Genomic DNA, 26232 nt, shown 5'->3' on the forward strand with positions numbered 1-26232 from the left:
AACACATTCAAAGAATCAAGGTTCAACTACTTGTCTAAATTATCTCAAATTTCTGAAGCGTCCTAGATCCTACTATTCTACGCTTAAAATCTTATTAGATATTATCAGATCTTTTTTCCCAGGGTTGATACTGGAAGGAACAAAAACAAAGCAAAAGGACCCACCAATTCATGCATAAGATAGATAAGAGATACATTTTTCTGTACTTGGATTCTGTTTCCGCCAATTAAACTTTCCTGGTAAAAATCACATTACCTTCGACTACTTGATGATCCAGCCCGATTACCTGGGCCATTACTTGAAACAACGGATATTGCATTTGCAATGGCCTCAACAGCAGAAAGCCTTTCTGCGAATGTATTTCTTTCAGAGCGCTCTGCTTCTGAAACATAAGAGAAGAAATTAGGATCAATTTAAATTTCAAAAATAACTAAGAGATTAAGTATGTACAGGCCATTAAATGCTAACTACTATGTATTTTAGTACTCTAATTCACATACTAGAGATAATAAATCGCTTAATTTTTTCCTGAGCAACACACTTAAGATAGATTTAACTATGACCTTTAATATGTGAATTATTTCCTTATTCTGCCTTACTTTTCAACCCCCAAAGGTCAAAGATAAGATTATTCCTAAGTAGACTGAAATCTAGCTTTCACTACCAAGGAAGAAAAAGATGCACAATTCAGTACCTCAAGTCTTGGTTTATATATTATTCATCCTCCTTTAATGATAAGATAATAAAGGTTAGAAACTTGCAAACAAAAAAAAATTTAAACATTAAAAAAGAAAAGAAAAAAGCAGCCTGCAAAACCACTGCTCAAAAATGTAGCTACAAAAAAAATAAAAAAAAAAAGTAGCTACCAGAGTATCACTGGTAGAATTTAAAATCGGGAAAAACATTTATGAACCACACAACTGCACTTTAGGCTTGCAGATTTCCCCTTCAAACATTTAGCCAATTAAAACCTTTATGGCAAAAAAAGCTTATTTTTCCAAAAACATCTCAGAACTCACTAGGCTGTTTTCCCCTCTACATTCTGAAAATTGGCATAAAAGTTGCTTCAGTGTAACTTGCCTTAACTTGCTAAATAATTCTCATGGTAATAAAAGTTATTTGCTATTATAAAATCAGTAAGTCTCATTAAATATTACTCATATAGTTTATATATATAGTAGAAAACACACTGATAAAAAGTTATCTGCTTATGTTACATACTCATCCTAACCAGAGGACAGACATCTTTACCTTCTAAGAATATCGAAACTCCTGTTTTACAAAGCAAAGAAAAAGTACACACAAATTCTTTGTAGTCATTTCCTTTTCTTTAATAGCGGTTATATTTTCAAAACTGCCTAAAATTCCTTTTAGAGACCTTGTTATAGTTCTTATTCTCACCCTCTTCTTCTTTAGTTTCCTTATTGCTGGTTGGAAAACAAACTGATACACAAGCATGCAAAATATTTCGGTTTCCATCACATCTGTGGCTGATGAATGTCTGTAGCATCTGTAGATTCTGCTCTAAAACAACCGCTTGCTCAAGATTCATGAGATATTGTCGACAGGCTTCATAGTCACAGCGTAGAATGTGCTGCATTAACGTTTGTTTCTGTGCTCAGACAAATTAGGGAAAAAACTTCAATGAATTTGAACAGTACATTACACATGTCAAAACTTCCTCATTTTATAATTGCATACAATAACATAATCAGCTCTGAAAGTAAATAGAGACAAAGTAGCCCACCAAAGGACTTAAAATTGAGGGTACCTTTTAAGCACAGTATACAAATGACAGGAATAGAAAAGAGTGGATAAATTTTCTGTAAAAGACCAGTAAATATTTTCAGCTTTTACAACTGATCCAACTCTGGCAGTGGCAGGAAAGCCACCATATGCGATACACAAATGAATGACAGTGACTGGGATCTGGCTTAAAGGCCAGTCTACTAACCCTTGCCCTGGTTTATATTGTATCTTACGTAACTATTGAATTAGAACTCTATTAGCACTGTTAACCAATTAAGTAAAGGTATACATCCTATATATTTTATACATGCTTATGCATACCTCTTATACTTATGAAGGTTTTATTATATGTGGTACATGAAAACCAAAACCTTCAACTCTCCTAGAAATCATGACAGATGCAATCCCTCAGAGGTAACAACTAATGCACTTTATTGTCAAAGACATAGTAACATTAATGATTTATAGTATATTCCATTAACTACCTGAGAAATAGCATGCTATAGACTGAAAATCTATGGCCCCAAAATTCTTCAGTTGAAAGCTAATCCTCAGTGTGATGGTATTTGGAGGTGGGACCTTTGAGAAGTAATTAAGTCATGAGGGTAGGGCCTTTGTGGATGGGATTAGTGCCCTTAAAATGGGCTGAAGAGAACAGAGTTTTCCCCTCCCACCACATGAGAATACATGGCTGTCTATGAAACAATAAGTGGGCCCTCACCAGACACCAAATCTGCCCAGCCTTGATCTTGGACTTCCAGCCTCCAGAACTGTTAGAAATTTCTGTTGTTTATAAGCCAGTCACAATCTATAGCAACCTGAACAGACTAAGACACAGCATGAACAAACCAAGGAGTTCAAGTGTACTTCTTTCAGAATGTAAAACTGTTAAGGGACTTTAATGGAATAAATATAAAGCATTAGTTTTGGAAAACAAGTAAATTTGTTCATTTTAACTAGAATTAAGAACTGGGAAAATAATGTGTGGACTACAAAGGGGAGAAGAAAGATGCATTTGAATTTGAACAACTTACCATCTCTCCCCTAAACTAAATAACCTATCCCTTCCCTCAATCTTATGGAGGAGGAAAGGTAAAAGTGACTACTGGCAGGGGAGGAGGGACAAAAAAAAAAATACTTAAAAAACTATTTTCAGTACCTGCCACATATTAGATAGACGACTTTGACTGTGGCACTAAGACACTGAGGTGAGCCCATATATTGTAAGCTCCAGTTTTAGAGTATGAGGTGAAATACATAAGACTAAACTTGCCAAAGTCCAGTGATATATAAAGTAATTAATACATTGAGAAAATGTGTCAAAGGCTCTCCAAAAAATGAAAAGCACAGTACTTTTGAAAGTAACTAAGTCAAGATATTCTGCTGCATATTCTGTGACATAAGAGGTTTTCAAGCAATCATCCAGTCATTGGGTTGGAAGCAGCTACAGCAAACACTGATCTCCAAACTGCTTTACATGGACTCTCACCCTGAGAGTTACCAATACAACATTTACAGTGTTACAAGGAAAAGAGTTTACTCTGCATCACTATTATGTTGTATTTGTCACTTATTCTTATAGCAAAAGGCAGAGTAAGTGCAGTGAAACATTTCTCATGGGTCTACTGTGTACCAATCCCAACTCACTGAGGTACAAAAATAAATGATGGCACACTTTATCCCTACCCATGGGAGGATGACACATTTTATCTTTACCCCTGAGATGCTGACAGAGTGCAGGGGTCACAGAATCAAATGCCTACAGAACATCTGAAGTTAATACAAATGAGTAAAGGAGGCTAGGGATAAGAAAGAACACAAACTATATCATAAATAAATGGCAACATTTAAAGCAATTAAGTATCAAGAACTGCAATAAACTGGAGAGACAATATACAGCTTCTAAAGCTGGCATGCCAATGGCTTTATTATGGCCCAGTGTTTTCAGAGCTTTCCATATTTTAAGAACTGAAAATCTGGATTTTAAAGAAAAATCCTATGACTTTTAAATGTTGGTAACCAATCAAGTATTTTAAAATGATGTGAAGGTTATTTCCAGGAGCCAAGCTCAGGCCACAGCAACCTCCTTAACCACACGCCTATTAGTTTGGAACCTCTTGTCTAGTAGGTTACAACCAAAACTAAACCAAGAATATGAGCACTGTGTCTCTAAACAAAAAGCTTACAAGCAGCTCTCAGGAGTGCCTGGATTCAATTCATTTTAGATGCATTTCTAACAAGTTTGCTTTCACCTCCAACCAAATGGAGGGTAAATAAGCACCCATACCAAGTTCTGTTTCCATTCTTTACAGAAAATCTCCTCATAAGAATTGAGATTTTTCTCCTTGGCCCACTCTCATCAGGCTTTCAAGAGCGACCCCACTGTCAAGAGCGACCCAGATGGAGCCAAATCCCCAATCACGTTCAACACTTGCCTTGCCTGGCCTACAGTATCATTGGACATGGATGATCACTGCATCCTGTTTCACACATATTCACCACCTGGCTTCCAAGACAACACTCATTCTAGCTTTCCTCCAACTCCTGTGGATGCTGCTCCTTCTGTCTCTTAAGCAGGTTCTTCTTTATCTCCCTACCATTTAAATGCTGATACTATTCTCATGGCTCAATCCTTAGACCTCTTTTCTTCTTCATGACCCTGACAATCTCATTCAGTGTAATTCCTCTAAATATCAGAAATGTACTGTCAGCTACTAAGTCTCATTCTCCATCTTGCTCTGGGTCTTCAGACTTACATATCTATTTACTACCTCCTCTTGGATATCTGATAGGTACCTTTAAACTCTGCATGTCTAAAACCAAACTCCTGCTGTCTACCCCTCCCCTCCTGAACCTGCTTCATCCCTAGTCTCCCATCTCTATAAATGCCAACTTCATTCCTTCAAAATCTTTGGCCCTCTTGCTTCCGCTGTTTGACATCTATATTGAGCCATAAGCAAATCCGTTGGCTCTACCATCAGCCTAAACTAATAAACCTAGAATCAAATCCCTTCTCCCTCATAACTCTACCTCCTGAGCCAAGACCCCCTTCCCCTCCCCCACCTAGGCCTTTTTTTTTCCAAAAAAATTTTTTTAAGATTTTATTTTTAAAAAAAAACTTTAAAAAAAAATTTATTTATTCATGAAAGACAGAGAGCGAGAGAGAGCGAGAAAGAGAGAAAGAGAGGGGCAGAGACACAGGCAGAGGGAGAAGCCTGACGTGGGACTTGATCCCGGGTCTCCAGGATCACACCCTGGGCTGAAGGCAGCGCTAAACCACTGAGCCACCTGGGCTGCCCCCACCTAGACCTTTTGAATAGCCCCCTTACAGGCCTCCCTACTTCTAAATTATCCCCTAGTATTCTCGGCAGGTCAAGAGTGATCCTTTGAAAATAGGATAAAATAGTCAAATAGTCAAAATAGTCAAATCAGGTCAAACTGTGCTCAAGTTGCTTCAGTAAATTCTGGTGGTACCTGCCTCCACATCTAACAAACACCTCACCCATAACATGTTCAAAACTAAACTCATCCGCTTCCCTCATCCCTTTTGTTCCTCCTGTTTTTATCTCTCCCCACCAACCAACCACACCCAAATCAGAAGCTTTCTAAATCCTTCCTTTCATTTACTGTTGATGACCAGCACCAAGTTTCAGAGCTTCTACTTCCTTAAGATTTCTTGAATCCATCCCCTCCCTCTTCCTCATTTCCAAGAATTCAAGCTTACTTTGTTTCTAACCTGGATAGCCTTTTTATCTGGTCCCCATACTTCTTTTAAAAAAGCCAGTTTAAAATCCTTCTCCTCCAAGCTTTCGGGGGAAGCTCATATCCCTTAGGCTAGCACACAAGGCACCCTAGTGCCTTTCTCCAGCCTTTGCACTTGTTACTCACTGACCCATAGGAGTTCTACCTTCTGGTTATACCAACAAATTGTACACGGTCTCCCAACATAGTGAGATTCACAAAGGCTATTCTTGGTACTAGAGATAGCCCCTCCTATCTTCAGTTGTTTTCTAGGAGACCCCTATCTGATGATTGAAAGCTGTGTTCAGGCATCACCCTCCTCAGAGAAGCCTTCTTTACAGTCACAGTCTGATTTATGTCCCTCCCGCTTTGTGCTCCTACAACATTGTGCATGCCTTACTCAAACATTTACACTGTCATCTTTGGTTCACTCATCTCTCTAGTCCTAATAGACTACTATCACCTGTAGAAAACATTAACAAATAATCCATTCAAGATTGTTTTCCCTAGATTCTAGCAGTATCCTGTGAATGAAAATGCCACTAGTTTCAAAATAGTCAAGTTACCTCTACAGCCATGATGATAATAGCAGCTTTCTTTTTGATTGTTGAATTGGCAGGAAGATTTATTAAAGAATGTACACCCATTCCAAGACTACTAATAGGTGGAAGATCAAGCCAATCAGGATCCCTTATTCCTCCCATGCAATCTTTGGCCATTGGGTAGATAGTACCATTTCCATCTCGAAGAATAATAGGAGATTCCTATAATAGATTAAGAATAATAGAATTTGGCTCTCAATAAAAAATGCATCCTTGATTTTTACAACAGGTATACTTAGCTTCAAATTAGATTAGTTTATATAGACCAAATAAGAAATCCAGTATTAAATGTCCTTGATATTCTAAATTCTTCAATAGTTTAATGACAAGCAAATTATTAGAACCTAACCTTAGGCTTTACAAAATTGCGAATGTTGTCAGACCAATTTCCAAGAGCAAAAAATAAGCCTCTATACCTGTCCAGCAGTGAAAATGGCTACATTCCTCTCATTCTGACCAAGGAAAGCAATGCTGCTTGTAGGGAAATTATTTTCCTGTTCTGCTTTTCCTGTAGCAAGATCAAAGATACAGTACCGTACCCAATTTCCAGTCTTCAAAACAGCATGCACACCTTCAGAAAACATAAATATAAAAAAAAAAAAAAGTTATACATCTTTAGTGACCCCTAACAAGTACCTAGCAAATTTTAACATCTCTAGTCATATTTGAAATGTAAATTCATTTCATTCCACAACATTATATACAGGGGGATAAAGACTTCAAACACTCCAAACCATTTTATCCTATACCCATTTACTACACAAGTATTAGTAGGATATAATGTATGCCAATTGAAAAAGTTACAAAATCTTTACCTTTGGAATCCACATTCACTGCTAATATTTCTGTTTTTTCAGGTATACAAAGCTTTTTGGGAGTCCTTTGGAAACAGTCAGGAACTTTTGGTGTTCCACCAGTTTTGACAACCTACATGACACAGAAGGAAACTTGCTCTCAAACTCTGTAATCACTCAAGTAGTCAGTCCCACCATTTACCTGCTGAGTGACTCCTATACACCTACCTGCAGTTCATCAATTCTAAGTAACCTACAATCTTGCAGGAGAGAAGAAGGGTCAGCATCTGAACCAGTGCTGCTCTGACAATTTGTATTACTGGACGTTCCTGGAAATTTTACAGCAACATAGGCACCATCCACTTTTAGCACCTATAAGTATAGGCAAATATGCTGAATATTAATACCAACTTACTGTGAAATCAATAAGCAAATTATACCCATTGAACTTATTTATCACTGAAGGCATTTAATTTCTTATATTTCTCTAATGATCACAAAGTTATAAAATTAACCTGAAGTGGAAAAAAAATAATAACCTAAACAGACTCACCAAAGCTTTGCTGTTGGTTTCTATACTTGAGGCTTATTTTCTAGAGAACAACTGACCCATATAGCCAGCACTTAGAGCCAGTGGCATTTAGCAATCAGCTGAAAAAATGAAGTATAACCCTTGAAATTCTTCTATCCTTCCTCTTTTATTAGTTCAGAGCCCTGCTGTATGAAAGAACTTACAACATGATGGTAATGTTCTATATCTGCACTGCCCAATATGGTAGCTATTACTATAAGTGGCTAATCAGCATCTGAAATAGAGCTAATGTGACTGAAGAGCTGACTTTTTTTTTTTAACATTATTTAATTTTAGTAAAATTAACTAGCCACATATATAATTAGTGGCTACCATTTTAGACAACATAGGTAGAGAGTCAGCAATATACAGAAAGACAGAACTTAAAACCAGAATACTCGAGTCCTACCTCTGCTACTTGCTGTTTCTAATTTTGAGTCAGTGTGATCTTCTCAGAGGAAACACTTGCCCATAAACTATAGCTCTATTTTGAGAATCAAATGGAATAGTGTATGAGAAAGGCCTTTGTAAATTAAAGGGCGTGGCATATCTACTCTTTCCCTTAAGTACAAATGAAAGACCATCAATTTCAGAAACAAATGAGCAATCAGAAAAATCATTTTACTTTGCAGATATTCTGCAGCTAGAGATCCATTTTTCAGTATATGTGGAGGGAAAGATGAAATTAATGACATTCCAGTTGATGGACTCTACCCACTTGTTTTTCTTAGAAAGTGAGACTCTCTCCATAAGAAGGGAAAAGAAACTAGAAGGTGACTTGAAGACAGTAAGATTTTTAAATGTTAAGGAAGTTTTTAAATGTTATGGAAGATGATCTTTCCTTCAGAACTAATTCTAATAGTTCCAAAGAATGGACTGTATCAAAAAGGAATATAATTTATTTATATATATATATATATATATATATATATATATAAATAAATCTCTTTTGCAACTTTTCAGCAACTCTAAAATTATTCTAAAACTTTTCTAAAAAGAACATATCACCATAAATGTTCAAGAAGAAGCCTCATAGTCGTTCATCTTCAGGGACAAAGAAGATATCTACAACAGGCTAAGGACTCACTGAAAGTGATAAACAGGGCAACTTTGAGGAAAGGGCTGTACACTCACCAACCATAAATTCTTGGATAACCAATACTGTTCTAGTTCTGGTAGTAATTAATTCTTAGATATTTTCAACAAACCTTGCCAACAGGAACATTCTTAACATCTTCCACAAAAACGACTTCCCGAAGAGACCACTGCTCTTCGTTCACCTTTTCCTCCTCTTTCGGGGCAGGGGTGGACCGTCGTCGTTCTTAGACAACAACAAAATGGTAAGTACCAAAAAGAAAATGTAAAAAAGACTTTATAGATTTCATCTAAATATATGAAAAAGATAATCTGTAAAGGGATACATAACTGAGATATCTATATAACAATTCTGTGAACTACTGCTTTATGATGTTTTATGACCAACTTCCTCTTCAAATGACTTCATAGAGAAAAATAACCGTATCTGTTAATGACTAATGATGCTAACGCTACTGCAAACACCACAAAGAAGAAATAAAAAATTTTCTTTGAACCCTTATAATTAGAACTTTCTGACCAAGGTTTAAAATAAAAGATCTGAAAAAATAAAATAAGAGATCTGGGGACACATGAGTGGCTCAGTGGTTGAGCATGCCTCTGGCTCCGGTCATGATCCCGGGGGGGTCCTGGATCCAGTCCTGCATCAGGCTCCCTGCAAGGAGCCTGCTTCTCCCACTTCCTATGTCTCTGCCTCTCTCTCTGTGTGTCTCTCATGTATTCATAAATAATATCTTTAGAAAATAAATTAATTAATAAAATAAAATTTAAAAATCTGTTAGGCTATTCTTAAGACTATCACATAACTGTTGATAAAGTCTAACTCTGTTTCCTTATGTGAAAGCAAATACATTGTAAAATAAATTTATTTTGAGGACCTTACAAAAAAACTCTTTTAACCCAAGGTGCAGTAGTGAGTCTAGGTTCATAGATTCTATAAATTCTGACCAAGCCATAACCAATTTGTAATAAAACAGTCTCAACAAAGGTGGACAGATATTCTAATTAGTGGCAGTTTATTTCCCATTACTGCAAAACATTTTACAAGTTATAAGAAACTGCTTTCAAAAACAAGAGAATAGCAACACTGTAAATACCATTTTTTTCATTTAAATAAAGCTACGCATACATACACACAAATCAAACTGATAGAAATGCAATTTACATGAAAAGATATTAAAAATGGTAGGAGTTGCCACAAATCATAAACAGACTGAATACGGCTGTCTCCCTGGGACCTTATTTTGACCAATATACACTACACATAAAACTTACTATATGGCATTGATGCACTGCTGGCAATTGAGGATGCATCGCTGCATGTGGATGCTGGAGATGGTGGGGGACCCATTTCTGTTTTCACTGGTTCCTGCTTACTTTCAGGCCTGAGATAGAAATGAGAGTCTCCTCAGTATTAGGAAAATGAAATATTAGGAACTTGTCAGATATTGTTAAGACTCAAGTTTATGCTTATAAAGGAATGAAATCTTAAAAACTTGTAAAAAGTAGTCTATTTCAAGATAGGGAAAAAGGTACACAGTGCATACTTCAAATTCTTAATAATGTTTTAAAAGAATGGAAAGAAAAATACGCAATATAAAGCTATCAACAACATGGAACAATGATTCAGATAAGCCTTATCTAAGAATAGCAACAAAAACTATACTCAATTTAGCCTAAGCCTCTTGAGCAAATAAATAAGCTTCTCACTTCAGTGAACCCTGACTTGGACATAGCAGTTTAAGTGAGAAAATGGTAAAGGGAAATATAAAATGCCAACTAGATCATTAATTTCTTAGAGTTCAAAGAAGGAACTCTACTCACAATGATTTACAAAAATTTATTCCTGAACCATATGGTGATGAACCATCATCTGTTAAAACCAAAATGAAAAATTACAGAATTCATAAACTATCCCTTTGCACTGAATTATTTCATTAACTACACCTAAGACGATAACTACAGTCAGCAACGACATAATATTCTACAGATGGTAAAAAACAAATATTTTTAGTCATTAAATGACAGAAGTTAGTTATCAGAAAAGTCACCTATTTCTAAGAAATTTGTTATATATAGATCATTCTGGTATATTTTATAATTAGGGCCATCATCTTAACCCCCTCATCTCCCAAAAAAAAACCAAAAACCAAAAACCAAAACAAAAACAAACCCTCATCTCCTACTACCTACACCAGGAAATTTCACCTGAGTTTAGAAATAGTCCACAGAAAACAAGTATTATTTTCACCACCATCTTGGCAAAGTGGTCAGTACAAGCACACATGAACACTCATTCACAGCTGCTCTGCAAATCTTGTGATGGTGGGAAAGAGACCGATACTGATTAATCACTAATATGCCTTTAAAGTGAATGCATATAAATGACTTAGTACAGAAGAGTCTGTTCATATGAATAATGACCATATTCTTAACATTTGATTTCACTAAGCTCTTATACTAAGTTTATTAATAAAGATGGCAAGTTTCAAGGAAGCTTGAAAAACTTCACAAATTACGTGATTTTAATAGCATATTCTATTTTAAACTCATTTGTATTTGTGTACATCAAAAATATTTCCATCATTCTTTACAAAGTTTCATTAAGAATGAAAATGTGTTTTGTCACTTTTATTTACAGGATTAAAAATCAATGTAATTAGAGACGAAGTCTATAAATCTATTTTATAAAATAAGAGAGGGGGAGAGAACACTACATACAAAGCAAGAAGCCTTAACGTGGCATAAGTTACAATAGCTTTGGTTTATTAAAGATTATTTTTAACTTATTTAACAATAATCCTTGTATTTTCTGAATTTGAATTCGCATTTTTAGCATTGAGAGGAAAAGCAGCAATAAAGATAGCAAATTTACAATCATTACATTCATTAGAGCAAACAAAAAAATTTCAGCACTTTATAAATCCATAGTATAATCCCGATCATCTCTTCTCAAAGCCTGTATACATTTTTTTTAAGATACACCAAAATATTTAAAATGTTATTTCTGAAATATATTACTTATCCATGTTTCTATAATGGTCATGTATTTTTATAACATTAGGAAAAAGTTATTTATAAACTTTATTAAAGTTTTTCATAGTTCATATATCAAATAACCAAATTACATTACATATAAATATTTTTAAAGATAAGTAGATACAAGTGTTAAGATCTATGTATCTGGCTCCCAAACAATAAGCTAGCTTCTGTGTACGGGCTCCAGACAACTCTGCAGTGTTTCTGTTCACATACCCTTCCAACCGAAGAGTTTACAAATCCTTTATAGAATTTCCCTCCCTAACACGTTAAACTTGTAAAATCCTTCCAAGGATCAAGATGCAGATAAGACATTAGATAGAAATTAGGATGATTACACAGGGAGAGAGGAGGGTAAAGTTGGCCTGATATAGGTAAGGCTGAACACATTTTATCTGCCACACAATGGCAAAGGACACACTCTAATGACAAAACAAAGACACCAAAAGAAAATTCTACATGGTAATTCCAGCTGCTGAACATCAAGAACTAAACTACACAAATATTAACCAAGCTGCAACAGACATCCTCATGAGACCCACCACAGAGCACTTTTCTGTGTTTCTGTGTACACTAAGTCACCTTGGCTACCTCCACCCCAACCCCTCATATACAGAGCAAACTAGTAACTGGTATAAAACCATGATTAGACTATAGTACTTACTTAGCTTCAGTAGTTTTGCTAGCTTTGTCCATGCTTTTCAAGCTCTCAGGAGATCTAAGTTGAAATCTACAGCTATCATTCATATTCCAAACTGACTCCATTAAGACACCAACTTTAGGAATCCCAGCACTAATTGAAAATGCAACTGCTCCAGCATGATAAAGAGGATTATTTCTTAAGCATACCTAGCAAACAAAATAAACATCACCATCAAGATGACAAAATTTTAAAATGCATAGAGTTGCTTCAAATGTATGAAATAAAAGTATTGTTTCTTAGGTTTTCCAAAAACAATCTTACATTAACAATAAGGCTGATAAAGCATTGTCTTAAAGGTCTCCATCAAAAACAAAAAATAAATTAAAAAACCCCCAACAAAACAAAAAAAGTCTGCACCAAGAATTTGTTCCCAAAATTAAGGCGCAATAATAATTTGAGCATATTTGCTAAAAAATAACTTTAACATTTCATGCAACAAAACAAATTTCATATAACAAATATCCTGACCATTCTGCTATAAGGAAATAGAACGAAACAGCAGAGAAGAAATTTTTTTAAAAGGCTGTCATTAAAAAAATAAAATTGGAACAAAACAATTACACTTTTTGTCAGTTTCTTAGAATTTTAAATTACTTTCCTAATTCATGATGTTATATAGTATACAGGGCTCTATAATTTCATCTCTATGGGTACTTCTTTCCTCCAGAAGACTGCAGTTTTCTACAAACCAGAAGCTTCTCTGGATAATATGTTTTTTCTTACATTAAAAAAAAAAAGAGTATGTTAACATCAGTGTTAGAAGTTAACTGAGTTCAGAACTGAATAACCTAAAACTTCTCACTGCCAAGGAGAACCCTCAGGTCATACACTGAAACTAATAACCTGCCAGGTGGCACCGTCAAACACACTAACAATCAGTTCAAATGAGAGATAAACATGATTTCTGGAAATCTCTTTGGATTTCTTCAATTGCTCAAACTCACTGACATCCTGTTCAGTCATCCAGTAACTAATGACTATGTTGTACTTGACAGTGGCATATTTGAAGATCATGTGTTTGGTGGTTTATAATTAACTGTAGTGACACAGAAGAAGGTGATATATTTAAGTAGTATCAAAACTGGAAATAGTGGAGCAGAGTTGCAGTTCCATCAAACAGTTGTGTGTCACAAATAATACCTATGGCATAGAATGAATAGCTCATTAAGATCTGACTTCTTGAAAAAGGTATGTCTCGCTTAGTGTGACATAAAGGGAAGTTTCATCCACAAATTTTCAGAAGACTGGTGAAAGCTTAAAGCCTGAAAGAAGAGCAATAGGAAAGAAGGCTATATTTTAAGGAAAAATGTGATAAGGCATTATATTAGAAGATAATTTATTGTCTTCTTATAAAAAAATAAATGCACCTTACAGACAAAGAGGTATGTATTCAGGGTCCAGCATATAACAAGAAATGTCAATGAATAACTGCTAAATACAGCACTCTCAACAATTATGAGTGGAGATAATTGAAAACTCTAAGTGATCAAAAGTTAAAACATGAACACTTTCCTTGTTCTGTGGCTGTGACTGACTTTAATCTCTAGTTTTCTACAGCTTTAAAACAAAATCTTAGTTCTATAACCAAAATATTTTAATACATATCTCTCAGCAATTTAGTGCAAAGCTATTTTTTTTAAAAAAGATTTTATTTATTTATTCATGAGAGACACACAGAGAGATGCAAACATATAGGCAGAGGGAGAAGCAGGCTCCCCAGAGGGAGCCCGTTGCAGGACTGGATCCCAGAACCCCAGGATTACTACCTGAGCCAAAGGCAGATACTCAACCAGTGAGCCTTCCACGTGCCCTCAAAGCTATTTTGTTTAGAACTTTTTTTCAGTGCATCTTTAAAGTATTCTTTTCTATATTCCCTGTCTATAGTTATGACATCCTACAAGCTAATAAAGCAAATGCTAGGTAGGATATCCTGCTAATATGTGACTCCAGTGAACAAGGAACTTTGAGAACATCGAAATCAGTATTTGGACTAACAGGAAAAAAGGAGCTCCCTGAAGAGTGAGATGTGTCCAAAGCAAATGACATAAATAAAGAAGTCTGAACAATAATATTCAAAATAGTGGGTAATCACTGAAAACTTCCTAGTTAGAAGGCCAACAAAGAAGTCAGAACAAGACAAAAAAAAAAAAAAAAAAAAGAGCCATAAACAAAAAATGGATACATTTAAGCTGGGTTTTGTAGAAAAGTAACAGTTAAAGTGGTGACTATTTTTTAAGACCTAGGGAATCTAAGTAATACCACCTTGTGATGAGAAAAAAACAATTGAAGGAGAAAGTGCATTATGACAAAATTAGCACCACATTGTGTAATAAAAACCACCATTTGTCTAAGTGGTAGGGATTTTAAGGCCCTTAAATACTTATTGCAACATTTGCTGTAATGAATATATACGTCAAGTTTTATCATGAAGATAAACTTCTAGAGAGTCTAATGAATGAAGTACAACAACAGTTCTCAAACTTTTTTGGTCTCAGAACCCTTTTTCCCTATTAAATATTACTGAAGGGTAAGCCCAGGTGGCTGGCTCAGCGGTTTAACACTGCCTTCGGCCCAGGGCGTGATCCTGGAGACCCAGGATCGAGTCCCATGCTGGGCTCCCTGCATGGAGCCTGCTTCTCCCACTGCCTGTGTTTCTGCCTCTCTCTCTCTCTGTCTCTCTCTGTCTCTCATGAATATAAATAGATAGATGATGATAGATAGATAGATAGATAGATAGATATTACTGAGGACTCAAAAATCTCTTATTTGGGTCCTATCTAGTTTGTTTTTTTTTTAATTTTTATTTATTTATGATAGTCACACACACAGAGAGTGGCAGAGACACAGGCAGAGGGAGAAGCAGGCTCCATGCACCAGGAGCCCGATGTGGGATTCGATCCCGGGTCTCCAGGATCGCGCCCTGGGCCAAAGGCAGGCGCCAAACCGCTGCGCCACCCAGGGATCCCTCTAGTTTGTATTTAATGTATGATTAATACTGAGAAATTTTTAAATGTTTAACAATAATGAGCCCCAAGTTAATATAAACAATTTTATGAAACATAACTACATCTTTAAAAAGAATAGCAAGAAAAGTAGCATTGTTTACATCTTTGCAAATCTCTCTGTCTGTTTTAACAGAAGACATTCCCATGTCAGCTTCTGCATTCTAGTTGTTGTGATACATTACTTTTGACTCAAGTGTTATGAAGACAATTCAGCTTCACACAGATATGTAAACAGAAGAGAAAAGACTGCTGATTTCCTGAAAGAATGGAGAAATCAGCAGAAGTCCTTGAACCACACTTTGATCCACTGAGGTATGAGAAAAATTACTTATCTATAAGACAGGAGCCTAAAACCATCTCAGAGTCAAAAAAGAAAAACCAGTAGAAACAGGGATCTGATGAAGCCTCCTGCCTTGTGCTGACAACATCCCCAAGAGCAGCATCTTTCAAATTGCCTGGCTGTTTATCACCTGGGATGTTTGTCAGACACTATGATACTTGGGCCATACTCTCAAACTGAAGGAATGTTTCAGGTAAGGAGCTCCAGGCTCTGCATTTAAGTACCAAGTGATTCTTAAAATTAGGCAAATCTGAGAACCTACCAACACGGGGGCAGAATCTCTGTTACTCCACTACTGAATAAAAAGCACATACAAGGTACTGGAATCCAGTCTTCAGATGACTTTCATTTGTAAAACTGCTTACACAGGAAGAAAGCAATTTTGAAGAGAAACAATGTTCCTTACGACAGGCTTCATTCTAATCACTTACCTGGGTACCAACAGTGATGTTTGGCATTGAAGAAATACCAGCACTAGATTTGGGCTTTTTATTTTTTGCTCTAGCTTTCTCCAACATTTTTTTTCTTTGACTAAAAGGGACTACACCCCTGAAAAGAAAAAGTATAAATTGGTGAAGTAAGCAGCAAAGAAGCCTACTAAATAAATCTGAAATTACACATATTACAGTATTTTTGCTTCAGAATAGTAGCATGTGTAACTTATTCTTAATCATAACTTGATCAGAGGTTTAATACATAACTGAATCCATTCTTATTAAACCTTTAGGGATTAAAATTTATGGTTAACTGATGACTCAAAATTTTCTGCCAAATAACTCTATTTCATTAGTAGATTCCCTTATATAAGATTTCTGCCAATGCAAATTTACCTTAATGCCTTAAAACATAACAGAAAATACATTTAGTCTCAAACAGTAAAGGAATAACTAAGGAAGGCACAGAATATTCATCCAATGAAATACTTTAATAACCTTAAAAAAATTTTTTTTAAAGATTTTATTTATTCATTCATGAGACACAGAGAGAGAGGCAGAGACATAGGCAGAGGGAGAAGCAGGCTCCCTGTGAGAAGCCAGATGCGGGACTTGATCCCAGGTCCCCGGGATCATGCCCTGAAGCGAAGATCACGCCCGCACTCAACCAATGAGCCACCCAGGTGTCCCTAAAATTATATTTTAAGCAATGCTATTGAATGAAAAAAGGCATAAAAAAGACACCCTATAGCCTATGCTTCCAATTATGTAAAAGCAAAGCACACATTTACGTTTAGGAAAATAAGATTTACATACTCCCAAATGCTAACAATAGTTATCTTTAGATTGTAGGATGGTGGGTGATGTACACTTCTCCTGTATTTTATTTTTAATTCCATAATTATATAGTCACTAAGTATGTGTTACTTTTATAATGTTTTTTAAGGTGTCCTTTTTAAAAAATATTACTTTGCTCCAAAGTGGAATTTCCCTCCCTGTAAAGCATTATCTTTTACAATTTTTGGCCAACTTTCTCATGTTGGTATTCCACTATTCAAAGCACTTACCTATGTACCTAAAAGCATTCGCTGATAAGGAACTCCCCCTCCTTGTAATACTCACCACCAATATAAATTGTTCTCTAGCTGGGCACAGGTGTAAAGGGCACAGCAATGTAAAGACACAATCCGTTCACCCTGAAGTTCTGAGTAAGTCTGTGCAGTGTGCTCTAATTTAGAAGCCACAGAACTTAAAGTTTCATCCACCCATGTAGCAACCTAAAGAGTAAAATAATAGAGGCTTAAATGAATAAAAAACAAGTAGTCTTTCGAAAAGGATTGTGGTCAAAACTAGGAAAATATACTGTATGGACTGCAATTCTAAAATGCCAGTAAAGTAATTCAGAAAAGGTTCTTAATTAAGACTACAACCTAAAATATTTTCCTCACAAAAATAAATCAAAGTAGCAGTAATAGAAATGAATGTCTAAAGCCATTTCTAAGAAATTAATCAAAATTAAACATTTGCTTCAACAATTTTCAGAAGAATTTAGTGACTCAAAAGCCAAACTGATAACCCAAGGTATAATAACCCATCTGTTCCAAATCCATCTCCTTCCAGCTTTTCAATAGCAACTCTTTTGTCAGGCCTTATCTTGAATATTGTTTCCTTCCCTTAAAGGAAAAATCTCCTCTAAAAGCTGGATTGTCGTACAGGGACAAACTAGCAACAAAAAGATTAGACATTGGATTACTCTCTTTAGGTTTAAGATGCTTTGTGTTTGTGCATCCAGTTAGACAAAACATGCAAAGACGGAAAGGGGGCAAGGAGAGGAAGAAAATCAAGAATTTAAGCATAAAATCTTTCTCAATCAATGCAGTGTTCTGTACCTTGTTATTTTCTGTAGCTACAGTTGCTCTTATGCTATTTGCAGACAGCAGGACTATCTTTTCATTGGTTAGCCCCAAAAATGTTGCTCGTGGATGATGCAGTGAAGGATTCTTTGAAAGCATAAGAAAAATGATTACCATTTTGAGTGTCGATACGTAGAGCTATTCAATGCAAGTTTAATATGATAAAATACCTGTGCATTTCTGTAAGGCTCAGATTCACTCCACTTCCACTGATAAAGTTCCCCTTTACTGCTGACAGCCAAAAGCTCAGAATATAGAGCCCCGATACAGATGAATTTTGTTCCATCCTATAAAGTAAAAAATAATACTAGAGTATAAATATGACAACTGCCAAACCTAATAGTTTTAATCACTTCATCAAATCTGGATTAATTCTGTGAACATATAAATCACAGCTATGCAAAGTCTCAGCACAGACTGCAAAGCACTCCATAATGTGGCCCTGGCTCCCTTCTGAACTCACTTAACTGTCCTCCAATCACATAAGCCTTCTACTATACCTGCAGGATCCTGCCATGTCTCTGCTGTTCTCTTGCACTGTTTCTTAGGTGACTCAATCCCTCTCCTTAATCAAGTCTGCTCAAATGAGACCTCTCACCACACTACCTATAAAAACCAGCACTTTCATATGCCATCTGCTTACTCTACTTATTTTTAGGTCATTGCATTTCACAATCTGACATACTGTATTACTCATTGATAGTCTAGTCACTTGAATATAAGCTTTGCCTATCCACCACTGTATCCCCACTTCTTAGAACAGTGCACAGAGTAAGTGCTCAATAAATTGCCAAATAAATCAAGAAAAAAGAATAAGAAGCTGAAGCTGGGAGAGTCAAACCTCAAGACAGAAGACTGCTTCCCTCTAGGCTCTTCCAAGCTCCTGAAACAAAGGTCTACATTTTTTTTTTAAAAGCAAAAGTTCATTTAGTTTTAAAGTAATGCATATGCCAGGATTTCAATGCAATTAAATTCTAAAAATCTTGGTCAATAAATGTAAATGAATATCAATAATAATTCTCAACATAATGTTAATATGATTGGAGTGGTGAAGCTATACAGAAATCACACACACAGCAAAACCTGCCAAAAATAGATTTTTGGTTGTACTTTTGCTACTTGTCTATACACTGCTTCTCTTTGGAATTCTGGTTCTGAAGTATGATAAACTAATGGTGACATTTTTGCTTTTCTGTCAAATTCTAATCTTATTTGGTCAGATGGGTTATAGTGCTCAGCTAAAGCCTATAATGTCAGCCACGATTTACAATGTAACAACAGGTCATGCTGCAGAAGTATACCAAAGGAACACACATTTTATTTAATCTTCTATTTTACCATGATCAGCCAGCCCTATTTTCAAGTCATTCCACAGAAGGATAGGAGACCAAATTTGAAATTCTGCAAGTCAGTAATTCCTGTCTTCCCCTTCACCACAGGTGTCTGAAAACCCTCATCTACTCCCTCCAAGGCTGCTTGCTACATCAAAACCTATCTCACACCTCCTTCACCTTCCTTTGGTTAAAGGATGATGGGATCAGACCAAGTGAGCTCCAAGTCAGGATCCAGTACTTATCAAGTATGTAACTTTGGATTAAGTTTTATAATTTCCCTGAACCCCCTTTCTTCACCTCTAAGGAGTAGAAGATAAAAACCAAAGACAGTTAACATTTATAAAGTACACAGGACAGAGCCCAGCACCAATAAGTGCTCACTCAAATTCAACTATGATTACTCTGTCCCCAACTTCACCTCCTACTCAGAAAAGCACAAGCTTGCTGAATATTCCTAGTTTTCTTGATTTAGGTAATGAAAAAACACCATTCTCCTCCTGTCCTCCCCACCTTCATCTCAGAGAAGGAAGTACCCTTCTTTCTTATTTAAAGGTAACCTACACACATGGGTTGAAAGCCTCTCTCATAACCTCAACAACCATCAAACTAATCTTTCCTTTAATATTACTTATGGTAAAGTGAATTGCTTGGCGTATGCTTCACCTTATCAGCTTCTTACTCAGAACCAGAACTGCACCATATTAGCCCCACGCGTTTAATTAATCTTCTCTTTAAATTCTTCAAACCATTTGATCCTGTTCATCTGTTCTGGTTTTCCTCCTATTTTCACAGCTATTTTCTTCAACCCCCTCTACCACCATGTAGTCCCTGCCCCAGATTCTGCCCTCGTCCCTTTATTCAAATTCTGCTCTACCCTCAGCCTAACAGACTGCATCCACTGAGGCATCATGATTTTAACATGTAAATCTCCTACCTCCACATTAACCCACAAGAGTTATCTACCTGAAGGTATTAAACCACCCTCCCACCTATAAAATGAATTCATCAAATCCTCCAAAGCTGCACATGCCTTGCAGTCACTCTCCACGAGTGACATCCATCACCCCTCTTTAACAGGAGAGAGACATGAAAACCTAGGGATACTGGTCACTTCTGCCTCTTCTCTCTCAACAACATAGTGACTAGTAAACCAGTGCTGCCTTTGCTTCAAATTCCCCAGATTCTTCCCTTCCTTTGTGCCCGCTGCCATTCCTTTGATTGAAATGCTCACAGTTCCTTTCCGTGACAATTCTACCAGTCTCTGAACAGACTCCAGATTTTTCCTCTTCCTTTCTCCTGAAATGCCAGTAATGCCTACCTCATTAAAATACAAAACAAAACAAAACAACCAGAAACCCACAATCTCATCATGTCACTTCTCTAAGAACTCTGTTTGCTTCCTAGTGACTACAGACCATCTTAAACCTGCGGCAAATTGCCCGAGGCCCTCACAGTCTTGCTCCATTTTGCTCTTCTACTCCCTACCACACTGCAGCAAGTCTGAATTTCTCATTGTTCCACAAACACACCATGCCCTTTCATGACTCTAGGCTCATGCTTGATATATCTGGAATGCCTCTGCATCTTGGTCAATGCCTACTTAACCTTAAAAATGCTGCTCAGATATCATCTCCTCTATGAAGTCTCTGTCCAATCTCTCAGGTGGTTTTATTCATTTCCCACTGTGAACGCCAATGCACTGTATTCACACCGTCAAGTCTTATCACTGATCATACCGTGAAGACATTATTTTGTGGTTAAATGTCTGTCTTCTCCACGGAATCCCCTGTGGAGGGTTCAAATCGTAGTCAGCTCTACTTTTCCACAGGCCAACATGGCACATGACACATGGCACATAGTAGGAGTACCTTAACTGAATGAACAAATGAATTTTAACTCCAACTTCTCCAGATAAAATGCCTTGCTAGAACAGTACAATCCTGAACTAATCATCCCTACAGGAAGAGGGTGGAACATGAGGCCCCCTCAGAAGTGACTTACCTAATATCCTCAAAGACAGGACAATATTCCCCAGGTAAGTCCTGAATGAGCTAAATGAACCCCAAAGGCCCTGAAAATCCATTATGGACAAATGTGGAAAATTTGTGTGCCCAAACAAAGGAAAATGATGAAATAATCACCTACTGTTTCTGGCCTTATTTAGATTTGTTATGCAAAGAAATACAATCAAACACAACACAAAAGAACAGTAATTTAGCTCACTTATTTCATAATGTCATAGAAAACATTTATTGTTTTAATGAAATATTAATGGCTGCCTCTGAGCAAGTTCGGGCCTGCTTCAACCCAATTGGAAATAATAAATACACACGGTCTTTAAACAGCAGTAGTGGGATCCCTGGGTGGCTCAGCGGTTTAGTGCCTTCCTTTGGCCCAGGATGTGATCCTGGAGTTCCGGGATCAAGTCCCGCATCAGGCTCCCTGCATGGAGCCTGCTTCTCCTGCCTGTGTCTCTGCTTCTCTCTCTCTTTCTGTGACTCTCATGAATAAAGGAAATCTTAAAAAAAAAACAAACACAGCAGGACTTTGCAGCCCCCCTTTTTTTTTTAAACAAAAATCAAGTCACTAGTGGTTAAAGTTCTCAATAAATTTCCAACTGTCTGAAGAACAATAAATAAATGAACTGAGGTCATCAATCCAACTAGAAATCCCTTCCCAAAAGGAGACAGTAACTGTCAAAAATATGACAGAAATTACCTAGGGGTCAAAACTTAAGAAAAAACAACGTACATGCTTTAACCTGAAAGCGGCTATTGTGGGACACAAAGCAAACTTTATGTTCAGTTTCAGCATATTAACTCAGCATGGATTTCTGTGTAACTTTACTCCTTCCTCTCTCTCCCATGTCTCTTACTTTACTCTCATCTGGGCATTCTCCTGGTAACAGTCTATCATGACTGTAGCTGCATCCTTTTTTCCCTTATAAGTCACCTTAGATTCTTGTTGGAAGCAGGCCAGCATAAATACATATATATAGTTACATTTTACATGTAGACATTTAGCAACATAAAACTAAATTTCTAGTCTGAGAAAAGTAAATTCCAGAATTGACTGAGAAGTAAAATGAAGCCATGTGAGATAATCATCTAAAGAGAAGATAGCATCTTCTTACCAATTATCACAGCTACTTCCAGAAATATAATGTACAAAAAGCAAACGGGAGGAGGGAAAGAAATGGGGCATAGTGGGGTGCTGGGAAGGGAGGAAGGAATGATGAAGAGACAGGGCAGCCTAATAAAAAGTTGCCATTCTTGAGGCACTTGGATGGCTCAGTTGGTTGTCTGCCTTCAGCTCAAGTTCTGGTCCCAGGGTCCTGGGATCCAGTCCTGCATAAGGCTCTTTGTTCCTTGGGGAGCCTGATTCTCCCTCTCCCTCTGCTTGTCTCTCTGTCAAATAAATAAATAAAATCTTAAAAAAAAAAAAAAAGTTTGACATTCTAGGGTAAAATTAGTCAGAAACCAGTATAAACTTGGCTAGTTCAACCTTGGTCAGGAACTTGGACTTAAAGGCCCTCCCTTAAGTAGACACAAACTACCCATTAATTTCCTATTATGCTATATTATTATTGTAACAAACCCTTTTTCATTCTTTGCATTTTATAGCCCAGTAAGACTAAGGACATGATCGTACCTCTTTCAGCTTGTGCCCAACTCTACCAGCAGAGAATCTGACACACAAAATATTATTGCCACAAAGGCCCACTTGGAATACCCAAACCTACTGGGCTCTCACCCTTCCATGACCTACAGAAACTACCTGTTCTCTTTGTAAAAGAGGACCCTGCTTCTCCTTGCTCTTTACACTTTACATACTGAGTCTTTTAATTCTCATGACAATCTTGCAAGATAAAAACCGTTATTATTCCCATCTTATAGATGAAAAACAAAGGCCCAGAGAAGTTAAAGGACTTGCCCAATGCCACAAAGCTAGCAGGTCAGGATATGAACACTTCAGTAGTCTGCCTCTAGAGTACACACTCTTAACAATTGCTCTGGCTGCCTATGATTCCCTAAAGCCTCTTGTACCTAATTCTATAATGGTGCTTACTCCAAAGTATTAACATCACTGGTCTGCCGTCTACAAAACACTAACTCATCAGCAAAAGGCCTAACAAAGTATGCACTGAATCAAAGTTACTGAATTAACAATGACTTGAATGACCCTCACCTCTGTCTTAATGGAGCTTTCAATATCCCTATGATAATTTCCAATTTTCATATCTTTTAAGAGACTGAAAAATAATAAGGGAAAAAACTTTTATGCCTATTTTTTAAAAGTTTTTAAAACTTTTTCTGGGGGATCCCTGGGTGGCGCATTATGCCTATTTTTTAAAAGTTTTTAAAACTTTTTCTGGGGGATCCCTGGGTGGCGCAGCAGTTTGGCGCCTGCCTTTGGCCCAGGGCGCGCGACCCTGGAGACCCGGGATCGAGTCCCACGTCGGGCTCCCGGTGCATGGAGCCTGCTTCTCCCTCTGCCTGTGTCTCTGCCTCTCTCTCTCTCTCTCACTGTATGCCTATCATGAATAAATAAAATTTAAAAAAAATTTTTTTTAATAAAAAAAAAAAAAAAAAAACTTTTTCTGTTTACATCTTGATGTCCTGCCTCTGATATCCACCAATCTGTTCTCTCAATCTATGAGCTTAGTGTTTTGTTTTGTTTTGATGATCCCACATATAAAAGTGACTATACGGTATTGGTCTTTCTCTGACTTATTTCACCCAGCACAATGCCCTTGAGGTACATCCATGTTGTCACAAATGGCAATATTCCCTTCTTTTTTTATGGCGGAATAATATTCAAGTGTATGTGTGAATATGTGTGTGTGCTTACATCTTCTTTAACCATGATCCACTGATGGCTCCACTGAGGGTAGCAGTCAGCTGCACAAACAATCACCTACTGGTATTTGTTGATAACTATGACAATACTTAAGAGTTTGATTAGGCTTAAGCTATTTTCTTTCCCTAAACTGAAATTTTTGATATCTAAATTTCAATCATAAGCTAATAAAAAGTGTTATCTTTTCAGTGACAATGTTTTTTATTTAAATTCAATTAATTAACATGTAGTGCATTACTGGTTTCAGAGGTAGAGTTCAGTGATTCATCAGTCTTATATAAGAGCTAGTGATCATAATATCATGTGCCTTCCTTAATGCCCATCACCCAATTATCCCATTATCCCACTCTCCTCCCCTCCAGCAACCCTGTTTCCTAGGATTAAAAGTCTTTTATCATTTGTCTCCCTCTCTGATTTCATCTTGTTTTATTTTTCCCTCTCTTCCCCTATGATCCTGTTTCAGTGACAATATTTTAAATTAGATACTTAACAGGAAAAAAAAGTATAGGTAGAATATACTTTGTTTCAAACACTCCTATTCCTCCTTTATTCAATGTCTAAACATCAAGGAAATAACACACTAAGTAAATGTCTGCACAGTCTCAAGATCTCATGATGTACTTATTAACTGTCTCTGAAAACAAGCTGTACTAAAAACATGCCCATCAGTAAAGACCAATAAAGACTAGCTAAATCTATCACAGCACACACTGGCTAGGGAAGAAGCTTGCTAAACTTGTACTGTTTAAAACACTTTCATTCACCAAAAATAATACATGATAAAGAAGCCCAGACTAATAATATATATGTGATGGCACTGTGAAAACAAGATTCATGAATCCTCTATTACTTCTTGCCAACATGAGGGAGACCCAGCCTGATCCAGGCAAGAGAAATAGGAAACACAGAACAATTACAGAAAAAAATAGGGGGGGCCTAGGTTTAAATCACCTTCTACCATATGGAATAAAGGTAGAACTTAGGACATGTCTACTTTTATGGAAATAAGTAAGAGAATGCTAATTCAGGGAGAGTTTGTCAGCTGCCAAAGAAAACAGAATAACCTTTTGCTTACAAAGAGACTGATTAAAATTCATGTTCCTTCTTGCATTCAAGCTTTCCACATGAGCGGAATACAGAGGAAAATAAATGAACTACATCAAGATTCACAGTAACTGAAAAATAAATTCAGAAAGTTAAACAATATTTTCTTTTAATATCTCAAATTCAAATTCAACTTCAAAGAAAAAAAAAAGAAATCCCTATCAGAATATCCTTATCTGCTAGAGATTAAGTTTTTTTACTTTACTTCTACTTAAGAAAATTTTCTACTCATGGCTCTGGAAATAAGAAAAAGGATGTCAAAAAAGAGATGGAAAACATGGCTTCCTACAGAAGCCATTACCAAGCACTTATGACAATAAAACCTACACAGCATCAATAGGATGTAGACATTCTGCTTCACATGCAGCAGTAATGTATTTTTAAAGACTCAAATCAACTTAACAAATCTTGGATGTTTTCTAGAAGCCAGTCACTGTACTTCTCCTCGGGATGCAGAGCAGAACTCCCCTAGTCCATTCCTGTTCAGCCTGCTTTGTCTCCCAAGCATTTAGAGTCTGTTGGAATTCACTGCCATGAAACAGGACAGCTAACTAATCAAAGAAACACAGATCCCTAATCTTGCCCTGACATGCATGCTTTGTATCAATGACCACGAACCTGCCCTGCAGTAACTGGGGTCCACTTCACATTACAAAACAAATTTCTACGAAGGACCTACAAAACAAATTTCTACAAAGTACCATCAGTTACTGGCAAAATTATGACCAGAAGTCCTGAAACAGAATGCCGATGTGTTATCTGGAATTACCATTCCGATTTCTCTGATTTACTTCATCAAGTAGGAAAAACAAAAATAAAACAAACCACCTAAATAATAGCACCACTGAACATACCTCACAAAGATGACTCATGTAGTGCCAAATAAAGATGTTCTATGTATATTTTAAAACAAAACAAAAATATCATTTATGTCTGTGTTTTTTAAAA

The 26232-nt window shown here is 36.6% G+C and overlaps 1 protein-coding gene and 1 long non-coding RNA gene across 21 annotated transcripts in view; one reads left to right on the forward strand and one right to left on the reverse strand.

Annotated features, from left to right (window-relative positions):
* LOC144283123 (uncharacterized) overlaps nucleotides 1–26232 on the forward strand; it is a 179093-nt gene that overhangs the window by 97403 nt on the left and 55458 nt on the right. For 10 of the 15 annotated variants that reach the window (XR_013351458.1, XR_013351466.1, XR_013351469.1 and 7 more), the window contains 3 exons: nucleotides 6950–8797; nucleotides 15433–15611; nucleotides 19426–19565. This is a non-coding gene — a long non-coding RNA (uncharacterized LOC144283123). Of the gene's footprint in view, nucleotides 1–4061; nucleotides 4327–6949; nucleotides 8798–15432; nucleotides 15612–19425; nucleotides 19566–25296; nucleotides 26152–26232 lie in introns of those variants that run through there. The other 5 variants (XR_013351463.1, XR_013351464.1, XR_013351471.1 and 2 more) reach the window with 4 other exon arrangements.
* The window catches only part of UBR5 (ubiquitin protein ligase E3 component n-recognin 5), a 135297-nt gene that overhangs the window by 47796 nt on the left and 61269 nt on the right, over nucleotides 1–26232 (reverse strand). For 5 of the 6 annotated variants that reach the window (XM_077846828.1, XM_077846827.1, XM_077846829.1 and 2 more), the window contains exons 10-22: nucleotides 18157–18273; nucleotides 17963–18073; nucleotides 17196–17350; nucleotides 16071–16188; nucleotides 12256–12440; nucleotides 9828–9937; nucleotides 8666–8778; nucleotides 7115–7258; nucleotides 6908–7019; nucleotides 6509–6663; nucleotides 6057–6254; nucleotides 1402–1612; nucleotides 256–382 (exon numbers count right to left, since the gene is read on the reverse strand). In XM_077846828.1, coding sequence (XP_077702954.1) covers nucleotides 256–382; nucleotides 1402–1612; nucleotides 6057–6254; nucleotides 6509–6663; nucleotides 6908–7019; nucleotides 7115–7258; nucleotides 8666–8778; nucleotides 9828–9937; nucleotides 12256–12440; nucleotides 16071–16188; nucleotides 17196–17350; nucleotides 17963–18073; nucleotides 18157–18273 — 1856 coding nt within the window. The remainder of the gene's footprint in view (nucleotides 1–255; nucleotides 383–1401; nucleotides 1613–6056; nucleotides 6255–6508; nucleotides 6664–6907; nucleotides 7020–7114; nucleotides 7259–8665; nucleotides 8779–9827; nucleotides 9938–12255; nucleotides 12441–16070; nucleotides 16189–17195; nucleotides 17351–17962; nucleotides 18074–18156; nucleotides 18274–26232) is intronic. The other variant, XM_077846825.1, reaches the window with a different exon arrangement.

Source organism: Canis aureus, chromosome 14, assembly GCF_053574225.1.
Source record: "Canis aureus isolate CA01 chromosome 14, VMU_Caureus_v.1.0, whole genome shotgun sequence".
NCBI classification, from domain to species: Eukaryota; Metazoa; Chordata; class Mammalia; order Carnivora; family Canidae; genus Canis; species Canis aureus.